Source organism: Bombus pyrosoma, linkage group LG5 (assembly GCF_014825855.1).
Source record: "Bombus pyrosoma isolate SC7728 linkage group LG5, ASM1482585v1, whole genome shotgun sequence".
NCBI lineage: Eukaryota > Metazoa > Arthropoda > Insecta > Hymenoptera > Apidae > Bombus > Bombus pyrosoma.
In genome coordinates, this window is record NC_057774.1 from 1,185,675 (window position 1) to 1,206,904 (window position 21,230).

The 21,230-nt window shown below is 32.6% G+C and overlaps 2 protein-coding genes across 8 annotated transcripts; one reads left to right on the forward strand and one right to left on the reverse strand.

The window, feature by feature from the left end:
* Nucleotides 1–102: 102 nt before the first annotated feature.
* LOC122567576 (dihydrolipoyllysine-residue succinyltransferase component of 2-oxoglutarate dehydrogenase complex, mitochondrial) lies at nucleotides 103–3,597 on the reverse strand. Its single transcript, XM_043726262.1, has 9 exons — nucleotides 3,436–3,597; nucleotides 2,913–2,937; nucleotides 2,717–2,768; nucleotides 2,502–2,572; nucleotides 2,291–2,418; nucleotides 1,871–2,212; nucleotides 1,605–1,780; nucleotides 1,078–1,528; nucleotides 103–1,007 (listed from the first exon to the last, which is right to left on the reverse strand). The coding sequence occupies exons 1-9, from the start codon at nucleotides 3,508–3,510 to the stop codon at nucleotides 873–875; spliced, it is 1,455 nt and encodes a 484-aa protein (XP_043582197.1). The 5' UTR covers nucleotides 3,511–3,597; the 3' UTR covers nucleotides 103–872.
* Nucleotides 3,598–4,173: 576 nt separating this feature from the next.
* LOC122567565 (uncharacterized protein PF11_0213-like) lies at nucleotides 4,174–21,207 on the forward strand. Of its 7 annotated transcripts, none has more exons than XR_006316815.1 (8): nucleotides 4,174–17,329; nucleotides 17,844–18,050; nucleotides 18,146–18,265; nucleotides 18,354–18,611; nucleotides 19,528–19,644; nucleotides 19,713–19,784; nucleotides 19,859–20,183; nucleotides 20,496–21,207. XR_006316815.1 is itself a non-coding variant. In XM_043726240.1 (8 exons), the coding sequence occupies exons 1-8, from the start codon at nucleotides 5,627–5,629 to the stop codon at nucleotides 19,928–19,930; spliced, it is 12,447 nt and encodes a 4,148-aa protein (XP_043582175.1). In that variant the 5' UTR covers nucleotides 4,174–5,626; the 3' UTR covers nucleotides 19,931–21,207. The 7 variants fall into 7 exon arrangements, 4 of the variants coding, with proteins under 4 accessions (XP_043582175.1, XP_043582176.1, XP_043582173.1 ...); XR_006316817.1 differs by having other exon boundaries at nucleotides 19,859–20,102; XR_006316816.1 differs by having other exon boundaries at nucleotides 19,859–20,050.
* The last annotated feature ends 23 nt before the right edge of the window (nucleotides 21,208–21,230 follow it).

The window sequence follows — 21,230 nt, forward strand, 5'->3', positions numbered from 1 at the left end:
CCACGTGTTTTGAAAAATGCATAAATGACAAATTTCTTTCTCAAAAAACTCGATACGACATGTAAGTCTTTGTGAACATAATTTAACAATATCGACAACATATAGATTCGTGAAATTTTATTTTAATACTTGGATACATTTATTTTTGTAATAAAGTATCTCCCTCTAGCTCTTTAATTATCGCTTCTTTATAACATCTCGTTCAAAGCCATCAAAATAAAAATAAGAGCAATTAAAAATAGTGAAATACTTCTTACACGTGGTTGTCTTAAAAACGTAATGATCTGTGTACAATTTTTACAAAAAATGTGTTGAATAACAGTATAGAAAGTTAAAAAGAGATATAATTAAATTATATCGAACCAATTATACAGTAGAAATGTATACTTCTTTCAAGTAAAAGGTTTTAAACACTTTACAGCATTTAATTTGCTTTCTTCCTTTCAATTACTATATAATGCATTTTGTGTTTAAGTCATATAGATACTAAAATATATGTTTCTTTTTTTCATGCCAATAACGATTTTCTTAAATTAAGCATTAGTTAGAATTCAAAAACGTTATGATGTAGCAATTGTATTATAGGTTGTAGAAAGATCGATTTACGCTGCTGTATATTAAGACAAAAAATAAATTGAAATAATACTTTGATAATAACATAAAGTCTTTCAGATAGTAATACATTATGTTCTCTTGTTCGTGTAATGTTTTTCTTCTTTTACTTTCGTTTATCACAATGATTAGTAAGTATTTAAGAATATGTAGTTTTGAGTAAAATCCTCGATGAACAGAATATAATACAACGTGTATAAAATGCTCTGAACATGACGTGAGGCGTGTTTGAAGCGATTCAATGAAAATATTTACGGGGCTTAAATGCCAGCTAAAATAATTCTAGGGTCTTCCACAGCGTCCTTGATTTTTCTTAAGAACATCACAGCTTCGCGCCCGTCAATTAATCGATGATCATATGTTAAAGCCACATACATCATTGGACGAATTTTAATCTGAAAATTATTAAAAGATCACTAAAATTTGTAATATTAGCCTTTATTAGAAGAAATTGTCGGTGTTTACCTCGCCCTTCACTGCAACGGGCCTGTCAAATACTCCGTGCATCCCAAGAATTGCACTTTGTGGTGGATTAATAATAGGTGTACCCATCAGAGAACCAAATACACCGCCGTTACTTATCGTGAATGTACCACCGTCCATATCTTCGACGGATATTTTGCCTTTTCTTGCTTTATCGCCTAAAGCTGCCAAAGCAATTTCAATTTCTGCAAAATTCTTGTTTTCTACGCTACGAAGAACTGGGACAACAAGACCCTTTGGTGTTGCAACTGCAACACTAATATCAACATAGTCTCTATAAACTATGTCAGTGCCATCTATTACAGCATTTACTATTGGTTGATCTTTTAAAGCATAGGTACTCGCTGCAATAAATGGACTCATAAATCCCAGCTTCAAACCATATTTCTTTGTAAAATTTTCTTGGTGCATTTTACGGAATTCCATAATGCGGCTGTAAAAAGAAAAAAAAAGTTAGTTATTAACAAAAAAGAAGTTAACAATCATAGTTACAATAGATATGTAATAACCTCATATCGATCTCATTAAATGTAGTTAACATAGCGTTCGTATTTTGAGCATCTTTTAATCGTTCTGCAATACGTATTCGCATCCTGTTCATCTTCACCCGTTGTTCTGTTCTGGTGCCAAGTATTTCACGTGTATAATCAGCAGGAGGCAGTTGTACCTTTGCACCTTCCAATGACTAAAAATGTTCATTCATTTAATGAATAATAAAAAATTTATAACAGGAAGGGAAGAATCTTTATTTCTAAATTTGCACAATTACACCTACTTGAGCATGTTTAATTGCAGCAACTGGCATGGATGCTGCAGGTGCTTGTGGAGGTGGCGGTCGTGCAGCTGGTGGTGGTACAGCTGCTGAAGGTGGTGGTGGTGGTGGTGGTGGCGGTGGTGGTGGTGGTGGTGGTGGTGGTGGTGCTGCTGCTGTACTAGGTGCAGGTGGAGGACTTGGAGCCTTTTCAGCTGGTTTCTCAACTGGTTTTTCAGCTGGTGCTGCTCCAACTGCGCCAACATCAATGGAACATAGTTTCTGTCCTGGCTTTACTGTTTCACCATCTTTGGCAAATATCTCTTTTACTACACCAGAAGCTGGTGATGGTACAGGAACTGAAGTCTGTGAAGGGATTATCATAAATATATAAATTACGAGATATGTTTATTATTTGTAAGTTCATTTGTTTATTGATTTTACCTTATCAGTTTCAATTTCACATAAGACATCATCTTCCTTAACTTGATCACCAACTTTCTTATCCCATCTGACATCCCCCTCACTTACACTTTCCGCAAATGGTGGTACTACAACTTCCTTTATTTCCCCTGTCAATTACAAATTTACATTATGCAAGAATTTATGTATAAAATCTTAACTATGTATTTTCTAAAATCTAAAGATGACTTACATAATGAAGATGTTGAATGAATATGTCTTGCCTGGTCTATCCAACAGTGAAATTTCTTATATTTTGTACATCTAGATAGAAATTAAAATTACATATTAAACTTTACTTATTAAATTAATTAACCATTTATACCACAGTTTATTCTACATAAAGATGTTAAAAGGTATTCATATTATATGGATATTTTATCCTTTTGATATACTTTTTATACTTACATTCGTGAGTTCTTGTTGACCACATGTTGGGTGTGGATAAATAGAATGTGCCCTACAAAAATGATTTGATACAATTAATAGTTTATGTTCATGGTTATCCCCAACGTTGATATGCCTCTCTATAAAGATAATGTTTTTAGATTTTCAACATAGCTCACCACTTCTTTATTATATCATTTTTATTTAGTAGTCTTACCTTGACTATATAAAGATCTCACAACCTGAAACAAATGTATACATAAATATAGATTTTCATTTAAAATATAAAATTAATAATTATATAAAATGTTATATAAATTTTTTAATGTGTTTATATAATTTTATATACATTATGACATAAAAGTGAGTTATAAAAGAAACTAGATAAAAATAGGTAGTGTGTCTATCGAATAGATAGAAAAAGAACCTTGATCTTAAATTACACCCTGAAAAAATTGACGGAAATCTGTTTGGTTATCTAAAAAGTAAGTTTGCATGACGGCCACGAAGAATTTTTTAATTTCCTATTGACAGATTGTAGTCGATAGATCGAGTCATGAATCGTAACGTGTTCAAATACTGTTATATAACCGAAATGCAATAGGTAAAGGCAGTATTCCGACAACTTTGATTGGCAGGTTCTACTTCAAAGGGCGTTAGGTTCTTCTTGCTCAATATGTATGTCACAAATACGTTAACATTAATAACAAATGGAATGATACTATTGTTTGATAATTTACCTTCGTTTGTGATATACTAAGTCTTGTTATTACACGAGGCACAAACCGCGAACAGTTGGACAGCATCGCGGTCATCCTCGAATGGAAAATTATGACTTAGATGTTTGCTCTTGACTCTTCTGATGGTCAAGAAGCAATACGACACGGTATGGCACGGTTAGTGGTGGGGCTAGTTTGCTACGACAAATGTGCGTTCTGAAATTTGCCACAATTGGGTTCCAAAAAATACAAAAACTAATTAATCGTGTACTTAGACAAATCATGAAAGCAAATATTTACTGTATTGAAAATAAATATACTGTAATTATAATAAAATGCAAATAATTAAAATTAAAATACTGAAACGTTGATGTTGTAACAATAGTGTTTTTCCATTAACGATTAGTAATCTCTCCATTAACGATTGCTAACGAATACATCGCTCCTTTTTTATACAAACGGTTAGGCACTATCTAATGAAAGATAAAACAAGTAATCGTAATTACTAAATAGACAATTTCCACATAAAATATATTGAAAAAGTTAATTATATTTCATAATGTAAAAATCTTCGTTGCTAAATAAACTCATATCAGTCATATCTTTATCTACACACTATAAGTGAAGAGTTGTTTCATACATAGCTATATAAAGATGCTAGTCGTATGCGAGTCATATTGGTAAGTCGTATGCGATATGGGAATAGAAAGAGAAGGCTGCACAGAGGCCCCTTCTATTCTTGTCTATTCAGGTATGCACACTAACGAGGCTCGTTGGTCGGTATTACACTAACATATTTACTATATGAATATCTATATGAACTATATTATATTATATTTACTATAGAATATTTACTATATGAATCTCTACGCAGCGTTTCCTTCCTATTCCTATATCGCTTTTTCAACTTGTTCACGCATTCTATCTTTATATCTCTATGGTTTCGCATATTAAATATTATGTGAAATATGTTTTACATTAAAATTTACCGACAATATTATTAAAGAATAATAAACTCGTAACCAATAGTTTTCTTGAAATCTTAAAGTAGAGAACTACAAGATTCTGCAATCAAGAAAAGGATTGGAAAAAGTTTAATTTCAAATATCATGCACTGTATCATTTATTATTAATCCGAACAAATACAAGCAATTCTTCTTTTTTCAGAGTTATTGACAATTGTTCCATATGAATTCTTGTAATTCATAGAAAAATGTAGTAATACATCAGTGGACCTTAATATATTAATATTTAGAAATGTATTGTGAAATATATTTATATTGTGAAATAATTGAAATTTTATCGATTGCTTATCTTACATATTAATTCCCATCAATGTTATTGAGATTATAAGGTTTTCACTTTATAAAAAGTTGACTTTGTAAAGAGCATTGCTATGTTAAAGCTGGCAACGAATGTGAACAATCTGAAATGTTAGTCAGTTCGTGACTGAATTTAGGTTTTTAAACATGAACAGTGAAGATGTAATTAAATGAATAGAATACGCGGTGATTGTGTATCGAAACATATTTGCTATAATCGCACGACACGCGATAGTGCTTGAACATTGACTATCACATAAAGAAGTTGACATTTTCTAAAAGTAGTTAAGTTTAATGTAACTATCTGACAGCGAAGTATACGTATTGTTTATCGAGATTAGTGAAACTGATTGTGCAACATGGCGATTATATTTGAATAATAAGTACACGTCGTTTTATTATTGTTTCGCTAATGTTGCGGGGATTCTATATTTTTCTTGCAATAATCTGAGGATAATGAGTGTATACTAATTGTGACACACGCGCGCACGCACACACACACACACGCACTGTTGCAATTAAAAATCGTAAGGATTTAATATCAGTCGTAAAGACGTGAGGAGTGAAAAGCAGATTGAGGAATAAAAAAGGGATAGTCCTTTCTGTATATTTTGCACAGAGCTTGAATTTATTATGTATAGTAATAGGTTGTAATATTTTAAAGTTTGTGTTAGTAACTTGATGAAGTATTAGAATGAACATTACTTTAAATGTACAGATTTCTTTAAAGTATTTCATTTTCCAAAATAAGAAGACCCTAATTAAATAAACTATGCAGCATATAAACATTAATATAATAGGTTTAGTGCATTTTATGGGTTGTATGACAGTGAACAGAACTGTAGACTCAAATGCACTGTGATAATTAAAGTGTCATAATTAACAGTGTGATGAGCAGCAGTGGATATCGTGGAAGAAGCTTTGGACCACGAGGAGCTCGTACAAATGGTCCAGCCAATGGCTTTAATGTTCCCAGATTTCCACATCCTAGTTTTAATCATCCACGACCACCACATAGGTTACCTGGTTCTGAGAATTGGATAGAACGTCCAAATTTTGCACCATGGCAGCAGAATAAAAATTTTCATTTGCAATATAGAGGAAATTTACAATATCGACCAAATAGCAGGGGTAGAACAATAGGTGGTCGTGGAATAGTAAGATTTTCTGGGCCTGGTAGACCAACATCATCTCAATTTCATATGGGCTTTATAAGAAATCCTATACATACAGCATTACTACCCCAAGAAGAATTAATTGAAGATAAGCCTGTATCAGTACCACAAACTCCCTTACTTGGTTCTGAAGAAGAACGTCAGCAAAAGATTGCAGAAACAGCTGACAAATTAAAGAAAAAATTATCCTCTATAACAGAACAAGAAATTACAAATTTTTGGGAAGATGATTTGCCTATATTACCAAATAATGGTTCTGAAGAAGAAAATACTCGAAATAAAATTATCCCTGAGCTTAGACACGAACCACCTGAACTTAACCTGACATTCACTGACCTTAGAGATATAGGCAGGATTGATTGTAATAATTTAAAATTTGGAAATGTAGATAGTGAATCTAATAATGAGATTTCAATTAGTTTTGAGAAGAAGTCTACAGATAATGTAATAAGTACAAATAATGAAATTACAATTATAGATGAAGAAGAATCCCTAATAATCTTGGATTCATATGACAAGGATGATTTCAAACAGTCAAATATGTTATTGGAAGATGGTAAATGTCATGAACAAATACATAATGAATTGTCTGATTTTAAATGCAACATAGAAAACTTACAATTGCAAGGTAATAATATTACAGAAAGTTTGATATCTTCAAACTCAAATAATGTTAATGAAAAGTTATTAACTTTGAATTTAGATGAGAATATAACAAATTTACTACCGACAGATTCAGTAAATATTTCACTGCCAGAAAGAGCTTTAGATGTTAATGATGTAGAAATAAGTTCTATATCATTATCAACTACAGATGATCAAAATGAGTTAAAGATAGATTTTCCACAAAATCAAAACACTGTGCAAGTAGATATACAAGATCCAAATAAAGATAACACACAGGATACTAACATCAATATACAACATAATAATCATACAGAAACAAAGCTGCTTGAAGATAATCAAATTCAAAATAATTTACAAAGAAATGTATCCCAAGAGGTAATTCATCAAAATCTGGAAAATGTATCTGATTGTTCTCGAAAGAGATCACTTAATTTTCTACCATCTAATGAAGAAATTTATTCAAACAGTTTCTGTGATTCTACATCTTCAACATATTCAAATTATGAAGCAAATAAATTAAATGATGATAAGAAATTAAATAATCCACCTCTTTTTCAATCAAAGGTCTTTAATATACCTCCTAGGTTAACTCCAAGGATTGGGGGGCCTAGAGGCCATTGGGTTTTCCAACAGAATGGGAAAAATTCATTTTTTAGAGGATCACAGAGATTACCCTTTCATGGTAATCGAATACCTCCACCAAGACATGTTAAATCATTTAAAGCAACTGATTTAGTTCCAGTTGGATTTGATCCACGAGCACCACCACCATTTACGCATAATGTACCTGTTTTAAACCATGACTGTCAGCACAATTCAATAGCGCTATTTTCTTCTAATGATTTGCCTCCTGCTTTTGATCCAAGCGAACCTCCACCAAATATAAGATCAAAATCAGGTACTGAAACATTTAATAAACAAGAAAGTGTACAGTCTATGTCCTCTTTAGATTTGAAAGGTCAAACACTAAGTACTTGTCAAAATAATTTAAAAGTTATACAACAATCGCCTACCTTTGATCTCAGGGGGCTACCTCCGAGAATTTCAAACGTCTCAGTAACAAATAATGAAAAAATACCTGAATTTAATCCTCAACACCCACCACCAAAAATTCATAAAAGGGAGGAAACCCTCCAACCTCCACCAATTTTCGATCCGCGACTTTCATCTCAAGAACGTTCTAATCTACTTGTACCTTTAGATGCATCTAGGTCAACTACAGTGCCACTGAATTTAATGGACACATCAACAGCATCAGATTTTAACACTGGTCCCATTGTACCAAATTTTGCACAATTACCTCCTATAAACATACCATCGCGTCAACCTTTTATTTCTAATGTACAGATGAATTTTCCATCTGTTATATCACAAACAAGTAGCGGACAAGAAATAATAAGGGAATTTCCATTGCCTCTACCCCCTATGAATATTACTGAAGTTCTTCTACTGCCACCAAAAGAACCTTCAGTGGGAGGAAATTCCAATCCTAATCAAAGCATAAACATGGATGATGGGTTAGAAGATATGCAAGAAGCAATGGAATTTGCAAAGCAAATAATGAACTTGACAGAAGAAACAAGCGATAAAGATAGACCTACAGTTTCTGAATTACCATTGACACCATCCAAAATTCCAATACCAATCGAAAGTATACATCGTTCTTTGTCAGTAGAGGAAGGAAATACAAGTAATACAAGAAAACAAAGAAAAAATAGGAATAAGAAAAGTAGACAAAATGTAGTCTGTGGACCAGAACTAATTTGTGAGAAACAAGAGGATATCAAGGCAATAGATGAGGGACAAAGTGTACAAAATCAGAGTAAAAATACCGAAAATGTATTATTGGCAAATGATCAAATAAGACCCAAGGTGGTATTCAACTTAAACTCCAAAACAAAGAAAATACATAAACCGGAAGAGTGGCATAGGACTGTTATAAATATTCCTGAAAACAGAGAAATCTCGCAACAAAGTGCAATTCAAAATTCAAATAAAGAAAGGGCTCATTCTAGGAAGCATTCTTCTGAAAGTAAAAATAATACGAATCAAAATAAAAATAAACAAAAAGAGGCGAAAACTAACAAAAATGCTGATCTACAAGTCATCCCTATACATGAAAAATCACATGCGCATTCTTCGAATACAACACTAACATCTAGTGACACAGATATTCAAAAGAATCAAAAATCAAAAAAAGAATCTGTAAAGAAAAAGGTTTTTACCCCAGAAGCTTTATGGAAGAAAAGAGTGATCAGTCGTTTCTTGAAAATGAGTAAAAACGATATTTGCAATATGGTCAATAATTCGAGTCTTCGTAAGTTTGATATTGCAATGGAACATCTGGTGAAAGAAAGAAGGTCGTCTCTTTCTTTAGAACTGAGAAACATGGAAGACGAGAAAATGAAAGAATACGATAGAATAGAATTTATGAATCAATTGAACGCGATGTTAGATCCAAGCGCTGTTGTTGGTATTACGGATTTACCTACAGAATTTATTCATCATTTGAGCGAAGTTTTACAACTTGATATACCGTTTGATACTGAATTATCCGAAAGTCAAAATGCAGATATCGAAGAGATTAAAATTATAAATCAGAACGAAAATCTGGGAGTACATTCGTGTGAGGATGTAAGGGAGGAGAGTCTAAGAATCCCATCTTTTATCGAGTATCAAGATTCTCAAGACGAAGAACATGCAGAAGATAAATCTATATATAGTAAAGAAGAATCTACTCACTATTCCTTGAACACAGAATCGAATATTAATATTTTACGACAGGATACAAATTCGTCGCATCGATCACTATCAAATGATCGCGAAATCGAGAATGCGCATAAGAAACAACAGCAACCACTATTTAACGAAGCTGATTTGGATGATATATTGTCTCAAGTAACAGAGAGAACGAAGAGTTTATCAAACACGAGTTTGCCTGTGGAACCGGAGAAGAGCATTGATACAGGTTCAGGCGCTTCACTGGTTCAAACAATAACAGGAGCTTCTGAGTATAACACCTTGTCACAGATTTCTAACAAAACAGTAGCTGATCTCGATGATATTTTTTCAGCTGGGATCGCGCGAGTCAAACAGTTAGGTAAAAGTAACGCGGATATAGATCACTTAAGAGCGCGTAAATCCAGTTCCGAAGATCGCAACACGCGTCACGTGTCTAAACACGAAAGGTATGAAAGATGGAAGAGAAAGGAGCGAGAGGATCCGGATACATTTAGGAATTTAACGAAAGAAGAATGGGAAGCGAAGTATGGGCTAACTAACACTTTGGTAGCTTCAACTATCGTGCGAAAAAATACCTCTAACAGCGCAGAAAATTTAAGCAAAGATGAGAGAAATAATCGCGCTCCGAGATACTGCTCGTCGGATTCACCAATGAGACATTTAAGCATAAGTCCTTTAACCCGCGAAGTTTCTGTGCATAATTTAGATAGGTGTATTAGCAATCCTAGCGAGATAGAAGAACTACAAACAGCAGAAAAATCGGCAAGTAGTAGCGAGACCAGTTCAAGTAATTTCAGCGATAGTGACGAGGAAACTGTTTCTCCCAACGTGACAAAATTGTTGAAAGTAATAAAAGAAAAGGAAAAAATCGCGAAGCAAAAATCGCTCAATGAAACCATCAGAGATGAAGTAGTCGCTGAGATAGAAAAGGAATGGAAAGAAAAAAGTAAACATAAGGAAAGAAAATCTCGCAAACGTGAAAAAAGGAAAAAAGACAAGAAAGAGAAACGAAGGAAAGAGAAGAAAAAAAAGAGGAAAAGGAATTCTTATTCGGGTTCGTCAAAATCTAGCGAACAAACCGAAGGGTTTCGGGTACTGACAGAGGATGAGATCAAGAAAGAAGTAATCGTCAAAGAGGAATCGATGAGTTCGTTCGAGGAGAATACTTCATTGAACGACAGAATTAATAATACTTCGGTTAATAAGTCAGCTGACTCGCTAACTAAATTGCAAAGTTTACAGACAGAGGAAGGCTGCACTGTACTTCCTGTTACTTGTGAGACCGTATCGTCACAACTTAAGAACAAACCCACGATTGTTTCTGTAGTGACGCAACCGAAAACTAAAGCACAACTCAAACAAATGCCAGAATCCAATAATGCGGAACAGAGGCAAATTATGGAGAAAGTAACGGAATTTACAAAGAATAATACAGTGAATGTAGATAACGAAAAGACGAAAGATCTTCTGGAAATGAATAGAGATTACGAAATAGCGACGAATAATAACGAACGGATAGACGGAATTTTATCTATGAATATCTCTTTACATCAAACTAATATACCTTTACTTACTGAAGGATCATCTCCGTCTATTCAATCGCACAGCGAAGCTATCAGTGATAATAACACAACGCATATAATGTCATTTACAACCCATAGTAGTTCAAATCTTGTTATTGATACTAGTACGAATAATCAGTCTGTTGATCAAAAAGCATGTACAACTACTTACTCGGTGGAAAACAAGAGTGGCGGTTATAAAAAGATAGACATAAGAGCATATAAAGAGCGTGCGTTGCAGAGACGTTTGAAGGAACTAGGCGCTTTAAAAGAGGTTTCTGCAAATTCTGCTTCGTTGATTCGAGAATCTCACCATTCTCTATTTACCGATAAATCTAACGTTGAATCGTTAGAAGCAATAAGCGAAATAAAAACTGGAATTAATACAAATAAAGCACAACTGACGGATCCACAGTTAACTACGGTAAAATCAACGAGTACGCCCACTTCGGAGGATTCTGATAAAGAAGAGGCTAGAGAGAAGAATAATTTGGAAGAAGAGCATCAGACCATGGATGTCGCGCAAGAAACTAAAGAAGCCGTGATTTCTATACAACCGAAAAACTTCAACGAGAAGAATGAAACTCGATGCATAGATATTGATTCAAACACTTTTAAAGACTCTGTAAAACGTATGGAACGCAAAAATGATAACAAATCCTTGTCGAAAGTAATTGCCGAGCAAGAATTCGACGAATTTCCGAATAGAAAGAAATCAAAACTTGAATCAGAGAAAAAGCCAAAGAAACCAGTTTCAAATGTTGACTCCTCTAAGTTTAAAAATATTCGATCAGAGGGAAGTAAAGAATTGAAATTAAAGAAAGAGAAAGCTAAGAAATCGTGCGAAAAAAAGAAAAAGAGTTCGAAGCCGAATGAATCTAAATCGATAGAAGAAAACCCTGTAGAAAAACATTCGCATAAAAAGATGCCTGATGGCAATAAAAAAGTACCGATTGTAAGTTCACATGCCACTGATCAAAATGAAGTTAAAGAAACAAGCAGTCATAATATTCATGAAAATTTATCTAAACTTCAAACTGTTGAAACGTGCTCGGGAAACGCAGAAGTGATAATTGATAGCAAAACTCTACAAAAACAAGTTAATACTCATTCCGTGGTAAGACAAAACAACCAAGTGCTCACTGATAGTAACAGAGAAACAGTAAGCATTAATAAAAACGTTGCACTACAAGATAATGAAATAATTATTTCGAACCAGCAGGTTTTAAATGAAGAAATGGCGAGAACCCAGGACCAAAACTTAATAAGCTCGGAAAATGCAAAAAAAGATGGCGAATCAAATAAAGAAATGGGAGAACATACAACTAAAGTCAATGAAGTGAGTATGTTCGCTGAATCTATGTCTGCTGTAAGCTTGAACAAACAAAAGGATATATGTAACGACATGTCATCAGTAGGCTCAACGTCTATTGGTCATATTCAATCAATTCGCACTGAAAAATGTATGACAAGTACACCACCTCTTGTTTCGAACTACGTTAGTGAAGAATCTCATTCGTTAAGCGAACAAATCGATGTTGATATTGAGAAATACGGGCATACAATTAATATTAAGAATTTGCAAAATTCCAAAGCCGCTGATAATTCTACTTTGGACACGAGAATCCATTCGAAAGCTATTGTTAAAAACGATGATATAATTGTAGAAACGAATGATGTAGAAGAGCAGGATAGGACTATATCTCGGTTAAGCCAAAAATTAAAAACTTTGGACAATTATAGTAAAGTACGTGGTAAAAACGAAGCGAGATCTCCAGATAGTCGGAGTAGTCCGTTTAAGGGTTTTCTCGCGGATACCATCGATAATGATATTTGTCAAGTATCTGTATTATATCATACAAAGATGAACAATGCAAATATCAAAGAAAACACAATAAAAGAATACAAAGATCCCAACCAGTGCTTACAAACATGTTTCAATGATAAATCCATTATAGAATCGAAAGAGGAAGAGAAAGATGGCGACGAAGATTCTTCTGAGAAAATGGACGAAGAAAACGAAATATTCTCAATTTCTAATTTAGCAAAAGAGCAACAAAATGTTACAGAAAAAACGATAGATCATAGCTTAAATGTGAAAGATAATATCAAGATTGATGGTACGACGTTGGAAATTAAGGATAAAGATATAACAACGGAAAATGATCAAACTTACGATCTTTCTGCTCAGCCGAAATTTTTATTTCTAGCTAATATAGACAATCATCACGATGCACTTGACGAAGATAGCCAGTCATTTATTGTTTTAGACGAATATATAGATGATACAGATGAAAAATCGATCAAGAAATTGAGCTCTCTTGACTTAGATCTCGAAGATTGCATTGCGCGAGATGCAGATATTTTTACGACTAAACCATTGCAGGAACAAGAGAATTTGACGAGTGATATTAAATCATCAAGTTTTAACTCAATAGCTTTTAACGAGTTGTCAGAAGTTTTTGATAAGAACAATCAAGATGGAAAACGAAATCAAACTAATATAACATCTACGCGTGAAAATGAGAAATCTACGTCGTCTGAAAAAACTACTGCTGTTTTTCCATCAGAGTTATTTGCGGCTGCAGAGAAGACTGTAAATACTACAAATCTATTTTTTCCTATACCTCCATCTAATGAGAATTTAGAAGCAAATTCAAAAATATTAAAAACTGCTAAACCTATTAATTCAATTAATTCAGAAATTTTAGTAGAATATCCACAAAATGTTATTAATGCAACATCTGAAAATATTTCTCAAAAATGTGCAACGGTCGAACTATCATCGATTACAGAAATAAGAATCGAAGAAAAGAATGAACATTGTACCGATGTATCAGAGGATAATTTACTGCATAATCTTCAATCTTCTTGCGCAACCGAATCAGTAGTTACATCCCTTGAAAGTGAAAGCTCACAAAATTTAAATGTTCCAATAAAAACTGCCAGGAGAAAGTCCATAGAGAACTTTCAAAATACTGCATCAATACCTGAAGCAAGTAAAGAATTTCTAGAACTGAAGAAACAACAGCAAGTGGATAATAACTTGCTAGATAAGCAAATATCAGTTCCTTGTGAAATAAGCACGTCCATTGATAGAAATTTATCTATCAATTGTAATAAAGAATACGAGGCACGAATTTCGAATAAGTTGAATCAAAAAGACAAAAATAAAACTTTAAATAACATAAACAATAAATCAAAAAGGAAACATAAGAAACGGAAGCCTACTATTTCAAAGAATATAGTGAAGGAAGCAATGACATCAGATACTGTAAAAATTAAACATCCAACCATGAAAGAAGCTGTCATGGCTAGGATGATCGAAATCGATGTTGAAATCCATAAATTAATGACAGAAAAGATGACTCTCTATCAAATGTTAACAAGCGATACTTTACCGAACAACAATAATCTACAACAAAATAACGTGACGCACGAAGACAAAGAAGTTGAAACGCCAGTAATTAGACCTCGAACTCCATCCGCGTTAATGACACAATTACTTCAGAATATCGAACCTAATCCCGTAGCAAATCAATGTGCCAAGACAACTATAGGAAGTTTATCTACAAAAGACAGTCCGATTAATCCGATACAGCCAAATAAATCTAAGACATTGTATAAACACGATTATCATGCAGAGAAAAGGGGAAGTTGTACTTCTACTTGTGGTTCCGATGATGAAGAGATCGCATATCATGCCGAAGATACTAAATCATCTAAAAAAAGAAAGAGACAAAGCTCTGAAAGAGCGGTTAAAAGATCGGAAAATAAATCAGACAGTCAAAATGTATGCACCAAGGACACACAAAGTACTGTTACAGAGAAGAAACAAGTTAATAACGGAATAAAAGTAACACTTAAAAAAATCAATACGAAACGAACAACAATAGAACAAAATTCTGATCAGGTTTCAGTGAATGAAACTATATTCCAAGAAGACATCAATAAAGATATAATTAAATCTCAAGAGACTGAGAACATTGAATCTGTGGAACCTCAAATACTCAATGAAGGCATTATTGAAATAAAAGTACCAGAGCTTAACAAAGAAAATTATTTAACAAAAGATTATGAAGAAAAACATGAAACCTCAAATATGACAAGTAATGACGTAGATTTAGTAGAAAAACCAATGGAAAACAAAACACCAGAAAGGTCATCGATATATTCGGATGATAGTACTTGGGATTCTCTTCTTCAGAATCCAAGCACAGATGATCAAAAGAAATCAAACACTGGCCTTGCTTTGTTAGAGGAAACGTATAAGAAAGAAATTGCGAAAACGCGAAGAATAAGAGCCGAAGCGCGAAGAAAGAAAAAGAAAAAATTAGAGAATTTGTTACAGATTGTGAATACTTTAACTCCTTATGAGGAGGAGTTACCACTGTCAGCTCTATATGCTAAAAAATTGCATCAAAAGAAACAATTATTGGATTCTTTCGAACAGCAAACTAAACAACAAACAGGTCCGCAACTGTGGAAAAACGTAGTTGAAGTGATAAACGCAGTAGCAGAAAACAGAACAGAAGATCTTTATGTAGAGTCATCAGAAAAACAATTAATTAATTGCTCTAAAGGTGTCGTATCCGCTATACCAAACCCAGAGATAAACTCTGAATTTAGAGATGGTAAGGAGAAGCAGATTATAAATTCCTCACTGAGAAATATTAAAGAAGTTTGCATCGAACCATTGGTCGATGTTAACATTTCTGACAATAAAAATGAAAGGAATAATGTTTCGAAGAAAGATGATTTACAAATGTTATCTAGTAAATCGCAAGAATTTTTAAATAATGAATACTTCCAACAAGATTTGGAAATCAGTATGTCATCAAAAATTGTAATGAATTTATCCGAAACATGTACAGATGATACATCTATGAATATCGAAGCAAATTTAGTAAAATCCTTTGTACAGCAAGCTGTAGAAAATGATAATGTGAAAATCAATCGGTCGACCTCAATAAAAGATTCAGATTCGTGTCTTACGGAATCAAATTCAAATAATATTCGCGATGGTCAGAATATCTCGAACGTCTTGGAATATTCGGAAAAAGCTGAGAGAAAAACTAATATGGAAACTATGGAGTCTACTTTACAAAACAAACTAAGTAATACTGATGAGAATATTGCAACACAGGAACCTACTAACAGTCAATTCGTAAGAACATCTGAAGATACTCGAAATAATTATGATGCTTCAACTGAATCTAACAATAATAAAAATATTGCTATTATGGATGAAACTACATCAAAGGATAAATTTGGTTTTAAACTAGAAAACGTAAACGAAGCAAATATGCAAGATTCCTTAGTTTTGTACGATGAAGATAATAATGTTGACAATACTGTTGAAGAATTCGATTGTATACCTCAAAATGAACGCTTTATAAGTCTCAAAGAACATAAAGAATCACATAAAAGAAAAGATATTGAACGATTTGATAAGACTGCATGCGAAGAAAATAATAATCAGAATTGCGCATCTGTCTCTTCTTTTACTGAGAATACAGAAGCATTAAAAAGCGATGAAGTATTAAGTAAGAAATCGTTTAAGCATAAGAGAGGAAGCAGCAAGACTGCTGTTCGACGAAGCTCGAGATATGCCGAAGAACCTATGAAACGTATAAAAATAGAGATTGATGTAACCGTCCCAAATGCTGAGCAAGAGGAAAAGAATTTCAGGATGCAGTTTCCAAGTACATCACCATGCGAAGAAGTCGAAACTATATTAGTAAATTCTAGAAGAAATCGTAATATTCAAAAGCCAATAACGAACAGAAAGCGACGCACGCCTATTCTTTCAGAAATTGAAGTTGTGGCACATGAATTGAATTCAAGTAATGAATCTTTAAAAGGAATTAAAAGACACAAAAAACATACAATGTCCGAAATGATGAATTGCATGGTACGGATAGTAGATTGTAGACATACGATTTTGAATCCGAATGTAAGCTTAGACGTATTACAAAAATATGGAATATCCAAAATTAACACATACATCTATCATAACTCTACTCAAATGGATTCTTCCGTAAGTCCTATGGAATCAACATCAACTAAAGATTTGCCTACTGTATGCAAGACAACATCATTGAGTGAATTACCACGAAGTCAGGCTTTAAAATTGATTAAAAAATTCGACGATACAACACGACTTGTTAATGATCAAATAAGTTCCATTAAAATTAAGAAAATACCAAGATCTGCAAATATGGATTCACCTGTAAATGATAAAGAAGAATGTGCAGACCCAGATATCGAAGTTATGCCAGTTTTAGCGAAGGAAGCTATTACTGTAGACATTATACAGAATTGTGATAAGCCAGATATTGAAATTGTGGAAGAAAAAACGATAGTTACTAAGAATCAACAACACAGCAAGTCTGGATCAACATTGACTGCAATAGATATAAATGACGATAAAGAACTACCGAGGACGCAATATACGGTTCATAAAGGTCCTATCTTAGATATTAAGGTAAAGAAACGGAAGCGTCGTAATAGAAAGAAATAATGACATGAAAGTATGTATTAAAGTAATGCATAAGTATTTTTATTTTTTGGCATCAAACTCTGTGATACTTTCTCTTCTTTTTTATAACATAGTAGATCCAAATATTCTTTGAAACAAAGAAATTGTATTATGGTCTTAATTTGTATAGAACCATTATACTTTTTTGCTATTATATTTTATTTTTCATAAAATATTTATTTTATCATATAAAGTGTTCTATTGGCATATGATATATACAAATGTAAAAATACAGGGAAATAGTGTTAATAAAATCTGTAAAAATGTCTAGTTTTTAAATTTCCACTCATTATTTTCCTCTTACTTATGTTAGTGTTATTTCTAAATTATAATGCAGTTATTTGTTATTTCTCTGTTTATCTATAATCATGAAACTGTTACCACTATAAATAACTTTTATCAGAATTCTACAAGTTAGATTAAATTTTACAACTTAATAACAGGGAAGTATCTTTTCTAGGTTTTTGAGAATTCATTCCTAGCTGCAAGTGAAGATGGCAGAATATACAGGTACAATCAAGCATCTAATGGAATATTAAACATCTACAAAGGTCATCAAGCAGCAGTAACTTGTTTATATGTATACAATACAACTAGCACAGATATTAGCAAAGAATGGATGTTCTCTGGTTCATTGGATGGAACCTTACGATGTTACAACATAATGGTAACAGTAACAAGTTTATTAATTTAGCATAATACATACATGTTGTTAACTCCTTTTGCTGCATATTATTATTTATTATAAACAAATTTCATTAGACTGGAGTACAAGTGAGAGATACAGCAGATATAGGTAGCCCCATACAATGTATGGATGAAGCATGGGGAATAATTTTTATTGGTACTAAGTCAGGGCATGTATCACGCTATCATATAAAGGTTCGTTGAAAAATGTTATCTATAAAATTGTTTTTATCAAATATGTATGAATATCATTTTTGTAATAAAAAATGTATGAATATTTCAGTCAGGTACTATTAAAGGAAACAGCATACAGTTCTCAGATAAGTCTGTATTAGCTTTAAAAGCAACTAACGAGGGTCCACGAAGAGTTCTTATCGTAGCATCACGTAGTCAACCGATAACGATACGAGATGCTCAAAATGGCCTATTTCTTCGCACAATTTGTGGTCAAAAAAGTCACACTGTGTATAGTTTGATGCGTGATAATCATTTGATTTATTGTGGTACAAGTAGCACATCTATACTTGTCTTTGATTTTACGGTTTGTAAAAATAATATATATAGGTACAATACAATCTCGATTATAGGAATTAATAAGGAGATAGATATATTCGGATAATAGAACGACAACATTTTCTGTGCTACATTTCATATATTTTAAACTAAATGATACAAACAAACAATTAAACACTACATAAAATCTTTCGGATCCCATATCTTGCCTCTAGGTCATAAATATATTTTAATGCGAGTGATTTCTTCCAGCTGCATTCGTTTCATGTTTCGAACCATTCAAGTACTTTTTCGAGAGCTACAATTACTTAAGAATAAAAAATGAGAAGGCACATCTTCATTGTAGTCATCCGTTCATTCGTTCACTTCTTGATCCAGAGTTTTGTTATTAACACTTTGAAGAATTTCATTGGTACACACTTGTGTGCCAATATTATTTTACAAGTTTTAAACTTGTTTGGGAAGTGCTAGCATTCAATGAGTCAATATCCTGTAAATAATTTTCTATTGCTCACTCTTTATTTTTTATACCACTGACCGTAGATTTTCCAACACCATATTCTTGTGTTAAGTTTATTGCATTCTCGCCATTTCTCAACTTCTTCATGATTTTATATTTTGTTTCAACTGACAATATTACCCATTTCCGTTCTGACAACATTGTTGCCATGAGGCTTTGAATGTAAATACCATACTAAAATGCTGTGAAGAGTTTGTTCGAATTGAGAAGTTATCTTTGATAATTTTGATAGAAGGAAGTAAATACTGCATGGATTACATACACATATAGTACGAAATGTACCGATAATAGAATATTCCGATGATAGAACGCTTGAATAATGAGTGTCCGGATAATCGAGGTTCTACTGTATAATCTTCCATGTTATCATTGTAATACCGCATCATTATGTAAAATTCATTCTTTGTATTCTTTTATTTTATAGAATGGCGAACAAACAATGCAGTATGATGCTGGTGTAGGAATTGTATGCATGCGTCTGTACAAACAACTATTGTTTGCCGGTTGTTATGATGGAAATATTTATATATTTAATACAAAGGTTAGTATAAACTTAAAAACTAATGTTAACTATGAAAGAAATTGTATTGATTTTTAAGCAAATTCTAGGATCATCAACTTGTATGCAGTATACCTGGACCTGGTAATATGTTATTAAGTATGGAAGTCATAGACAATAAGGTATCTAAAATATTCTATTAAAATGCTATTAGAATATTACATTAAATCTAATATTCAAACATTTATTTTTCTAGATCATAGCTGGTAGCAAAGATAAACGTTTGCAGTCATGGCAAATGCCACGACAAGTACGATCTTTGCAATAGAAAGTGAGTCAAGCTTGAATTGACAGATCCTAGTCTAGTCGTGCTCCGAGGGAAAAGATTATTAAATTTGGAGTACAATCTGCCTATGAAATCATTGTACAGACTCAGAGGAGTTACTTTGTAATATATATATATATATATATACATTTTATTTGCGAGAAAATGCACATAAGTAATATATATAAATATCTTTGTACAGAAAATTAGATAAATTATTAATATTGCGACAAAATCAGTACACACAAAAAACGTGGTAAATTCTTATTCTTTATTCCATTTTGTAAACTCGCGCTAGTAGGGGTAAGCCTCCTGTGCCTTGTGTGTAACATGTGTGCGAAATGCTTTTTTTCACATTCTTTAATAATGATACAAGAAACATAAACGTGATTACAAAGGAGTGCACCCTGTATCGTTCAAAGTTTTTGAACCTTTGCACTTGTTACTTTTTCTTTTGTATTTGGATATATATTTAAAGTGTTATGTGAATATATACCTATAAAATAGTAACACAGTAAGTGTAAATGCTAATAATAATTATATTTATTGTTTTATATTAAATTTGTAGGTGGCCTGACAGCATTTCGTAATTTGCTTGATTAATGCAAAAGATTGAGGTGTGTAAAGCCAACTTGTACGGAAACATTTATTTAAATTAAATCAATAAGAAGCGTGAGTTTCATCGCATCGATGGAATGCATATCTTTCCGAATAAGAACCGTTGCAATAATTTGTTTCGTTGAATTTATATCTTTCTTTGTCAATTGTTACGTTATTTTTTAGGCATTATTACGTAATTCATAATTATTTTATACCTTTTATCTTACATTATTATGAAGTAACTAGTAAAAGAAAGATGTGTTTATACCGATGTTATTAACAAAGAATATTAGAATGTGATTATAATGAAATGTATATGTTAAAGAGGAAAAAAAACCTGTCTATATTATATATTACATGAAATGTAAAATTTTTTTAAAAAAGCATTGTGTGCAAACAAGTTCTATACAATTTTGGTTTATCTTTAACATACATTATTTCGTTCATTTCGCATTGTACTTATAAAAATAATCATTTACATGCACATCACTGAACGTATTACGTCGTACTTTACAAATTTATTGTGTATCTAGTATTTGTTACATGTAACAATAAAACATTGTTCTCGTATCTTTGGCAAAGTTCGTAACATTTGTTTTTGAGGGTAAATTTTTTATGTAAACTAGCGGTAGTAATGTATACAATTTTAAAATTTTGTATATTAAATTATGCGAAAGTTATGAAACGTGTACTGAAATACCCA